The 10,405-nt window shown below is 43.5% G+C and overlaps 3 protein-coding genes across 4 annotated transcripts; 2 read left to right on the top strand and 1 right to left on the bottom strand.

Annotated features, from left to right (window-relative positions):
• The first annotated feature begins 106 nt into the window (after window positions 1–106).
• Window positions 107–2,707, top strand: mterf3 (mitochondrial transcription termination factor 3). 2 transcript variants are annotated; one of them, XM_057020772.1, is made up of 8 exons: window positions 107–206; window positions 734–1,077; window positions 1,188–1,337; window positions 1,431–1,620; window positions 1,742–1,889; window positions 1,969–2,040; window positions 2,122–2,283; window positions 2,376–2,707. In XM_057020772.1, exons 2-8 carry the CDS (start codon window positions 741–743, stop codon window positions 2,568–2,570), a joined length of 1,254 nt encoding a protein of 417 aa, XP_056876752.1. In that variant the 5' UTR covers window positions 107–206; window positions 734–740; the 3' UTR covers window positions 2,571–2,707. The 2 variants fall into 2 exon arrangements, with proteins under 2 accessions (XP_056876752.1, XP_056876751.1); XM_057020771.1 differs by having other exon boundaries at window positions 114–206; window positions 720–1,077.
• Window positions 2,708–3,168: 461 nt separating this feature from the next.
• LOC130518297 (cytochrome b-c1 complex subunit 7) lies at window positions 3,169–4,902 on the top strand. The gene is made up of 4 exons (XM_057020773.1): window positions 3,169–3,246; window positions 3,837–3,905; window positions 4,029–4,195; window positions 4,695–4,902. Exons 1-4 carry the CDS (start codon window positions 3,228–3,230, stop codon window positions 4,770–4,772), a joined length of 333 nt encoding a protein of 110 aa, XP_056876753.1. The 5' UTR covers window positions 3,169–3,227; the 3' UTR covers window positions 4,773–4,902.
• Window positions 4,903–4,944: 42 nt separating this feature from the next.
• Window positions 4,945–7,232, bottom strand: lrrc14b (leucine rich repeat containing 14B). Its single transcript, XM_057020770.1, has 3 exons — window positions 6,747–7,232; window positions 6,002–6,627; window positions 4,945–5,914 (listed from the first exon to the last, which is right to left on the bottom strand). Exons 1-3 carry the CDS (start codon window positions 7,020–7,022, stop codon window positions 5,236–5,238), a joined length of 1,581 nt encoding a protein of 526 aa, XP_056876750.1. The 5' UTR covers window positions 7,023–7,232; the 3' UTR covers window positions 4,945–5,235.
• Window positions 7,233–10,405: the final 3,173 nt, after the last annotated feature.

Consider the following 10,405-nt stretch of genomic DNA (forward strand, 5'->3'; position numbering starts at 1 on the left):
TAAATCTATCTTTTTAACGTATCATAATATGGATGTTTTGAATACGAATAAATATGTATTTTGGACGAGTGACCCCCATAAAATGTCTTACTGTGGTACCGCCCGTAGTAGCACTTCCGCTAAGTCCCTCCATTAATACACACGTGAAGCAGATTGACATTGATGACAGCGAGGTCTTGAGAATTAATTGATTTGATCAACCAGTTGTGAGTATCGAATAAACGTCAAACGTAATATAATAACCCTAACATTTATGCCGGATAACGTTTTCTATTGTTAACGCATGATATAGCAAAGCAACTCAAGCTAGCCTCCAAGTGAGCACTGTCAACTATCTGCATTATTTTGTATCATTACAGTGATACAGAGGTCATATTGTTCTACACACAATTAACTAAATTAGCTAGAAGATAATATGTTGATATATTATTACCCCACAAAATTACTGTAAACGAAAGCTATGTAGTGTATTAAGTCATATTGTGTGTACTTCATATATAAGTCTAATTTATAGTAACTCATTCATTATTTGCCAACAAACATCCTTAGAAACATCAACAGATAAACTTGAGCTTATATTGGTAACATTGTGACTCCAGTTGTGTTGATAATGTCAGTTGTTTTGATGATTTTAGTAATCTAAAGAGAAGCTATTGTTTACATCAGATTGTGAATCTTTTTAAATTGAAAATAATATGCAATTTCTCTGAAATCTCAAGAATCTTTCTCACAGAATCAGCATGGCTTCACCCTGCATGCAGCTCTGTTTGCAGTGCAGAAGATTTCTCCTCTCAAAGCCGGTGGCCAGTGGCTGGCTCTATCACACCACAGTTTCAAATTCCTCTGCAAAAGTCCTTCATGGATCCCTGGTTGTCAGGTGGACTCACAAAACAACTCAGACACGACATCAATGGATGCAACAGATTCTATGTTTCAGTGGTTTTGCTGTCAGACATCTATCAACGGATACTAAAGGGAAGGAAGGTGTTGAAGAATTGTCAATAACTGATTTTGTATCATACAAGAGTCCTCTGTTACCAGTCAGAGATGCTGTTCCTGTTAGCCAGGTGCCTTTAGGTAAGTATTGGTCCGGTGTTTACCATAAAGAAAGTAATTAGAATTCAGATTTAAATTATTACTAGTGAGTTAAACAAATAATACATCTATATTTGCATTTTTCTTACCAGATCTGGATACACCAGAATATTCTGCATTAGAAGTTATTGATGATGATGAGGCACTCGGTATAGCTGTTCCTCCTCCCTTGCCTCCATCCTCCACCTCTCTTCGAGACTATGTTGACCATTCTGAAACGCTCAGCAAACTGGTAGAACTGGGTAATAGTTCTGTATATTAAGCTGAATCGTCGTATATCATGGCCTGATGATGCTTTTTGGATTTGTACATTAGTGATCATTCTCTTAATGCAGGTGTAAATCTGTGGAAACTTGAGCAAAGGCCCAATGTGGGTTCCATGTTGCTGAAGCTCAATTTTGACACAGATGTGGCTCCGAAGCTATTATTTCTCAAAGACATTGGAGTGGATGGATCCCGATTTGGCTATATCATCACACACAATCCTTTCCTTCTGACGGAGAACCTGGTTAATCTGCAGGCCAGGTAAATGTTAGATGGCTATATTTTATTATAATTTAGGCTAAAAAAACCCACAAAACAACATACACTGATAATGGCCATTAGCTTTCTTCTAACAATGTTCTCTTCATTGTTCTTTGCAAAGGGTGAACTATCTCAAGTCAAAGAATTTCAGTGCTGAGATTGTTGCCTCCATGGTGTCCAGAGCTCCATATCTGCTTAACTTCAGTGTGAAGAGGCTGGACAACAGACTTGGCTTCTTTCAGAATCAGCTCAGCCTGAGTGCCTTGAATGTAAATGACTCTTACCCCACATTGTGAGTCCTTCAATTAAGGAAAAACAAACAAAAAACTAAAAGTTTTATCTTGTCAGACACGGGACGTTGTAAGTCGTCTGCCCAGACTACTGTGTGGAAGTTTGGAGCCCATTAAGGAAAATCTAAAGGTAGGAGACGCCAGAAAATAGAGTTAAAAATAGAGGAGAAGGCATTGAGCGCATTTCTTTTTTGGTAAATGTCATTCACAGGTGTGTGAAATAGAGTTTGGCTTCAAGAAAAATGAGATCCAACACATGGTCACTGTTGTCCCAAAGGTGCTAACTGCTAATAAAAGGAAGCTGACACAGATATTTGACTACATCCACAATACCATGAAAGTTCCCCACCACTTAATTGCCAAGTTCCCGCAGGTATCTTTATTTTAAAAAAATAAATATTTAATTTGCACTCAATCTGAGCATATTGTGTATCTAAATATTTTCTATACTATTTACTCCTACAGGTCCTAAATTCCAAGTTCTTGCGTATCAGAGAGCGACACTTGTTCCTCGAGTACCTTAGAAAGGCTCAATATGATCCTGCCCTGCCCAACTACATCTCTCTGGACCGTTTAGTGTCTTTGCCTGATGAGACTTTTTGTACAGATGTGGCCTCGGCCACAGTGGAAGATTTTTATTTGTTCCAAAAAACGCTTTGATTCACAGTGAAAATTAGAAACCTTGGCCTCAGTTGGTCAAAAACATACACATAAATGTACATATATTTGCAAATGTGTCATTACTGTTGTAAATGTGATGTTTTAATAAAAATAAAACATGTAATGTATATCAATAATTTTTATGGATTTCTATACTTCCTGTTGATAGGTCTGCACTGGTTAACAAATATTAAAGCTGTGCACTGAATTAACTTATAATGCAATAAGAGGTGTATATAAAATGTGTTGGAAAAGAATGATAAACTAAGAATTGCCTGGATTCTAGTAAGAATTTTAAAATTGTATTTTTACAACCCACCAAGTTTTGTGTCACTGAACTCAACATTGGTAGCAATTGAGCATCTCGACATACAAAAAAGATATCACTCCACAGCAAGGTTTGTAATGTTCAAAATAATCGAAAGTTACCGAAAAGCCGATTAATAAATGAATGGAGGGTATCTAACTGCATTATTTAAATGTACTGGAGGCAAGAGTAAAAAGATTTAATGTCTGATCGTTGGTTGTAAATACGCATTTTTGACGTTTTGATGAGAAAAAAAACAACTTAATATTTACAATAATTAAGGGTGGAATTACGCAACTCCAGCCTTCAAGTCGTCTACCCACAATGCATCACGGTCGTTCCCAGTAAAGATGGCGTCGAGGGCACCGGGTAACTGAATAATGCTCTTTTCTAATATTTCCTGTATATTTAGATAGTGAACATGATTCTGACGGCTAATGAGTTACATTTTTAAACAACAATATACTTGATATCGTGGCTTATTGATATTTGTCCGGCTGATTGCACTTTTGTGAACCTGACTTGTGTGTCCTTTAATGTCCCTGTGCTAACCAATGCTAAAGGTAGTTAGCGTCAACATTCTGACATGTCATTCGCTTTTCTGCTGTTCACACTTTATTAAATGGTTAAATATTGGACGTTACCTTAATGATGTTTGGCTCTTATACACGTAACCTGACAGTAATGTCTCATGTGAATAACAGAATATGTCAGGTGAGGACAAATGCATTTAAAATCCTATCGTGTCATATTAAACAACATATTTCGCATACACATATTCTCTTTCTGAAATGGGACTGAAGGTACATGAATTCAGCTGATTTTCATGTTGTCTGTAGTTATTTGGTCAACTGCATGAGGAAGTGTTTATGTATCTTTTCCCCAACTCAGTTGCAGATAATCTCGATGCTCCCAAGAAGAGTTTTTAATGCATTTTTCTTCTCTTGTCGTGTTTACAGTTGCGTCAGGCCGACTCCTGCTTGGATTCCGCAAATGGTATTACAACATGTGCGGCTTCAATAAACTTGGTAAGCTCCAACAATAATTATGTGTTGACAACAAAGGGTCAGGCCTTTTGAAACGACTGCTTAAAAGATCCCCAAAATGGAAGCGTCTTCCAATCCCTCACTGTTGTGCGTGTTTTTGTTAAGGTCTGATGCGAGATGACACAGTTTATGAAGATGCCGATGTAAAGGAGGCCCTGAGAAGGCTTCCAGAAGACCAGTTCAATGACAGGTTGTTCAGGATCCAGAGATCCCTGGATCTTTCCATGAAGCAACAAATTCTGCCCAAAGACCAGTGGACAAAATATGAAGAGGTTTGATATTGCTGTTGGACTATTTTCTAATTATAAACCTCTTTACTTTATAACCTGCTGTGTATCATCATGTATATCATCTTGAGATTAATTTTATAAATATCCTGTATACTATGTTATTCATAACAAACAAATTTTCTTTGGCTCTCGCCAGTCTAATCTGAATCATCCAACAGTTAAGCAAAGGTCATGCAAAGAGTTTGGAATTTGCACTTGATTTAACTAATTAGCATTTGTATATCACCTCCTTCCGCATCCTTCAAAATGCCGATAACTCGGTCCAACATTTTATGCTTACGCTGTCGGAGGCATTTTGTGTAAACAGTTAGGATGAATTTTAACTGATTTATTTATTCAAATTTTAAGGCAAATGTAAAATTAAATACACAACTATTGTTTAGCACTAAAATCAACCTGTCTACCTCAAGGAATCTAGAATAATCTTAATTGTCTCTCTGTTCAGTTGATAAATCCCAATTTTCTTCCATGTTTTTGCCAGGACGTCCGCTACCTGTCACCATACCTGGATGAGGTCATCCGAGAGAGAAAAGAGAAAGAGGAGTGGATGAAGAAATAGATTATTCCTAGTCAAAAGTGTCGGTCCTTGTGTTTGGTGGTGCATGGACAAAACCATGTTGTAATATTTAAAAATAATAATGTGATCCGTTTAACACCGTGCCCAATAAACAAATGTAAATTTTGGAAAACCTGTAAGTGTGTCCCTTTTTAAGTGTGATAAAATGGCCATCTTTTATCAATCAGTTTTATTGAAATTGTAAAATTCAAAGCTTTACAAAGCTTCTGTGATACCTTCATGGTTATTTGGAACATTTTGAATATAGGCACAACAGCACTTACTATCTTGTTTATAAAGTTATAGTATCTTTACTGACAACCTGTTCAGCTTATGTAGCAAACTCCAAAAATAGATTAAAAAAAACCCAACAACTCTTGCTTATAATCATTCCAGTCTATATAAATATAAATGCATTAAGCTCTTTGATGAATTCATCCACTTGATGCAGCAACAGGAAGTCGTGTTAGCTATCTTTATGAGCCTGTGACCTTCTGTTGTCCACATCTGTGATGGTTTCTATCAAGCCACCAACAACGCTGTTAAATGCTTTCAGCATCGACACTCCCAGTTCATTGCTGGTTTCACTGATGTCTGGGTCATATGCTCCTGTGAGTGGTGTGCACACCTCCACCCTCCCTCTTCCAGCTCCCTCCAGGATGCCCTTGAGCTGCTCTCTGACCTCCTCAAACAGCTCCCTGTTGTACTGCAGGAGCACAGAATCCTCCGGTGGGTAAGTGACATCCTCGGAGTAGCACTCGGGAGGAACTGGTACCTCTACGTGCTTCAGCTTCGGAAAGCCTGCGGACAGTACGGAGAATAACCTCTTCAGGGCTGCTGAGCTCAGCGGGTTTCCCAGGAGTTTCAGCTCCTCAAGCCCCTGACAGAAACTCAGGGCACTAATGAAGGCGTCCATGTTCTCGTCCTTTATGTTGCACTCTTCAAGAGTCAGGCCGGCCAGCGTGGACGAGCAACGGCTGAGCAGCTTGTGGAAACAGGTGGAGAAGGAGCTGAAGATGTCGTGGCCGCTGATGTCCAAGCGGACCAGAGCCTCGCTGTGGAGGCTGTTGGAGAGGTAGGTCATGTCAAGACGGTTCAGGCGACAGTTGGCCAGCTCCAAGCACTGCAGCGCAGTGTTAAGAGGACTGCGTAAGGAAAACAAAGGAAGGAAGATACGTTATGTGCTGAAAAACACCTGTAGGAAGTTGTAATCTGCACGTGTAGCTACTCGCCTCAGCAGTCTGCGCAACTGTCCAGTTAGAGTGGAGAAACCAATATAGAGCTCTGTTAGGTTGCTGAGTCGGGCTAGCAGATTTCCAATGGTGACCAGCAGATCATCATCTGAACCCAGCCTCCTCACATCCAGGGCTCCAGCCGGCAGGGTCAAAGACCGCAACGCGGGGAAGTCCACCCGGGAGAGCAGCACCTCCAGGTGTGCCGCTTCCAGGGGGACGTTGTGCACCACCTCCAGCTTCGAAATTGATTCAGGTTTTGCCAGACGCAGAATGTAGAACAGGTTCTTGAGAGCGAGCGAGTCGGCGCGGAAACTGACGAAGCGAAGCTTCAGTGGACAGTAGGGCATGAGGAGGAAGACCTGAGTCACCAGGTCGTAGTTACGACCTGTGATGAAGCCGTTGAACCGGACATCGATAGCCGTTTCAAAGGCGGACTCAGACACATCGCTGGCTTGCATGGCCGCGACGGTCTCATAGCACATTTGGGTCAGGAACTGGGTCCTCCCCCAGCGACCTAGGGTCGACTGGCACGGGCAGACTTGGTGCTCGATATCCTTCAGAGTGGTCAGGTCCACCACATGCAGGCACTTGGCATAGGTCCATGGAGGAGACAACACATAATCCTTTAGAAGACAAGATGAAATTAGTTTAAGGTGCTCGGATAGTTCTGATCATAGTAAACAAAGAAAGTAATGGATGCTGCTGCTGATTAAGAAGGCCTTTTTTTAGACATTTAAAGTACCTTTAAGCCAGTCAAAATGGCTGTCAGACACAGCCGGCAGGTACGGGAGGTCAGATCCATGTGACAATCTGATGTCTCTCCCAGGAGATTCTGAAGGTTCAGCTCAGGTAGAGGCCAAGCCTGGACCAGGTCATGCAGCAAGTTAGTCTGCTCGTGGAGGTAGCAGGCCTTGAAGAGAAGTGGGTAGAGATTAAATGACACCCAGTGGAGATTCTCCCGAGCACTGGTGCCAGATTGGACGAAGCCCTCGGCAGCAAGGAATCGCAGCGACTTCATGTTTCCGTCAGCTCGGAGTAGCGTGAGTCCCGCATCTGCTGTCTGTTTGCCTCAGTCAAGCCTGCTGCAGGGTACAGGAGGTCTCTGGTAGGTACGAGTTAGAAGGTTATTTATAGAAACAGCTGTCTCACACCCTTCGTCCAGGACAGTTTCTATTTACAAACACTGCCTGAGATTATTGGGGACATTTTGTATTTCAGCACCAGGAAAACCTGGCAACATGCAGAGGCCTCTTGAGGTCTCTGTGCAGGAACTGTTTCTACAGCATAGAGTTTAACGCCAATTTCTATAGGAAATATCTAAACAAGCCAATGGGAGACACGCATTTGAAACAACTTTATGCACAAAGTGGAATAGACACTTCTGACAGGCTTTTGTGAGCCTCCTAACAACCCAAACCAAATTAAACTACCAATCCATATAGATTCAATAATAAAATTAGTATCTGGGCCTAATACATTGCAGTTAATTATTTCTACCAATAGATGGCGCCCAATGACAACAATAGATAACCAGATGAGCCGTTTGGTTACTACAGCACTTCCATCTGGTTGGCTATTTTGTAGCATGCTGAGGTTTATCAGATCTTCCCAACCAAAAATTCATTCAAACATTTTCTGAAAAATCTACCAAAAGACATAAAGCTCCGCATGGTAATGAAGCCTCTTCCCCATAATCATGAAACAGTCATTGACTTGCGGGCGTTACTAAGACATTATCATGTGTGGAAAATCTCCAATTTGGTGAAACGGGAGCCACGGGCAATGATTCTAATGTGCTGTGCAGATAAGATGTGGCATACGGACCAGTGGGGGGGGGGGGGGGAGCCATGAAAATCATTTTGTTCTGATATTTTCATGACAGTCAGCTCCTGAATGGACCTGACCTTCTGAGGTCGTTGGAAGATAAGAAAATAAACACTGACTAAAGGTTGTAGCAACTAACCCTCTTCCCCATAATCATGAAACGGTTATTGACTTGCTTGACTTGTGGTGAAATATCGTTAATTGCATTATTATATTATTGCTATTCTAATAAAAGTAGAAGAGAGTAGTTTCGTATGTAATACAAGAAGGATTAAAAGTGGGAAAGTGGAGAGTGGGAACGGGTCTGTGTGTGAGCATGTTCAGTAAGGAGGACAAAACAATAATGTGTGATGTCTGCTTAGGTTTGGCTAATCACGCCTGTGCGCCTCTGAGTATGCTGAGAACCGCTCCAAGGTAGTCAAAGAAGCCTCAGCATCCACATGGCCTTGGACATGTGTGATACGGTACCGTGGTAAAAAAAAAGTGTAGCCAAAACATGAGCAATGTGACTCGGGGAGCATAAACTGGCCCCCGCCTGTGTGAGTAGTGTAGCTGATGCCGTCTATGTAACTAAGATACGCCTCCTGCTGTGTAACCATGTCTGTATTTTAATCAAAAGAGACAGGAGTAGAGTGGGAGTCTCCGGGTCAGATCGGAGGGCGACTCTCCAAGGTGAAAAGGTACTTCGAAGTTTGGTCTCAACTTGTGTGGTGAACTTTGTTGGTGCGCCTGCCTGAATACACTTCTGAGGACTCGAGTAAGGATTCGACGACAATTTGGTGACCCCCGACGTGATCTGCTCCAGACGAGAGTAGGACAGGCGCACACGTCAAAGGTCCGGATCGACCGGTCCTCGGCATCATTCTGAAAGGGCCCGACTAAAAGGTGAGCACTGCCTGTCAAATCGAAAGTGCTGGATGATGTCAAGTGAACCGCGTTGATCGCTAAAATTTGAAAACGAGTAAAGAGAGGCGTTTGGCCGTTTTGAACAAAAAGTAACCACAAGTTGACAAAATTTGGTGGACCGACAGATAGCGGTCTGAAAACAAGGTAGACGTTGCATCCGCCGTGGTGAACGGTCGAATCATGGCTGAGATACAGCAGAATGGGGGCGAGGGGCCCCATGATGGTTGGCTCTCAAAACTGTTTAAACGACAGATGGCCACAACAACGGCTGGTGAAAAGGAGGACATGGTAAAAAAGCAAAAAAAGTTTCAGGACAAGTACGGAGTCAGATTCGCAGGGCAAGGAGATGAGGGAAAGGCCTTACAAATAATGTTGAATATCGTAGCTGAAAATAAAAGGGAGAATGACAAGTATGACGCGGAATTGGCGAGTGCAAGTATGTGGAAAAAGCGGAATTTAAGGGATAAAATGAAAGACGCGGATGAAATGATGTGCATGGCGCAACACCTACGTGATGCTGCAGTTTATGAAACGCACCCTCACAATCAACAGACTATGAGCGCTAAGAAAGAGGAAACGAACGCACCAAGCGCACCTCCACGTTATGACGTAGGGGGGCAAGCACTGTACCCGGTGTTGGCAGGAGCAAATATCGTCGTGGTCGGAGGAGAGTTGCAGTTTGAAGAAGGAGCAGTAGGTGGCGGCAGAGGACCGGGGATAGAAAAGGCAATGGCCAAGTTGATGGTGAGAGAATCGGGACAGGCTGCGGCCTGGTCTCCACATAACCCGTTCGCACTGCGCCCCCTGCAGGATGGTGGACAGGGCGACGGTTGGCTGGCTGCGCAGTGGAGGATGCTAGATGAACAACAAAAACTGCCGGGCATGGTGGAAGACATGAACCGTCGGTTAGCTAGGATTGAGAACATGTTGGTGAGGACCAGGGACGAGGGCGGAGCTAAGACACGGAGGAAACTCAGGTGTAGATGTAGGGAGGAGGATGAGAGTGAGAGTGAGGATGAGGAAGAAGGCACTGGAGGCAGAGTGAAGGCATGTGACGGGCTGACGCTCAACTGGGAGCCGCCCCCACGGCAGGCGGCCCCCACACTAACACTGGCGCCACTTTCGTGGAACCCCCCACAGGATAAGGCCACGAGTCAATCAGAAGCTCCAGCCCCTCCCCCCCAGGGAGTTGGACCTGTAACCAGGTCACGAACGGAAGGAGCTGTCGGAGGACAGTATCCCCCGGTGGCCGCGCCAGGAGGGGGAGCCCCTCAGTATATACCATGGAAACTATATGATTTAACAGCCCTGCGGAACGAGCTGCCTCCGCTTCCCGATGGAGCATCGCCGTGGATAGCAGCCTTCAAGGCACTGACAATGGGCGTGCCCTTGGTACTGGGGTATGTCCGCATGGTTGTAGATGCATGTGTTGGATTAGAGAAGCTTGCCTTAGTGGAGCAGACGGCGGGCACTGCAGTGCGAGGGGGCAACAGAGCACCAGACAATGCACCATTCGCAGACCACGCCAGCGCTTTCTGCGACGCTATGAGATTACACTTCCCAATTAGCACGGCTGCCATCGAAGGTTTTGGCCATCGCTGGAGGAATGACGGTTCCATGACTCCAGAGTCTTGGCTGCATGAGGCCCACCAGAAATGGTTAAAGATGACG

This window comes from Takifugu flavidus, chromosome 21, assembly GCF_003711565.1.
Source record: "Takifugu flavidus isolate HTHZ2018 chromosome 21, ASM371156v2, whole genome shotgun sequence".
In the NCBI taxonomy this organism is placed as follows: Eukaryota; Metazoa; Chordata; class Actinopteri; order Tetraodontiformes; family Tetraodontidae; genus Takifugu; species Takifugu flavidus.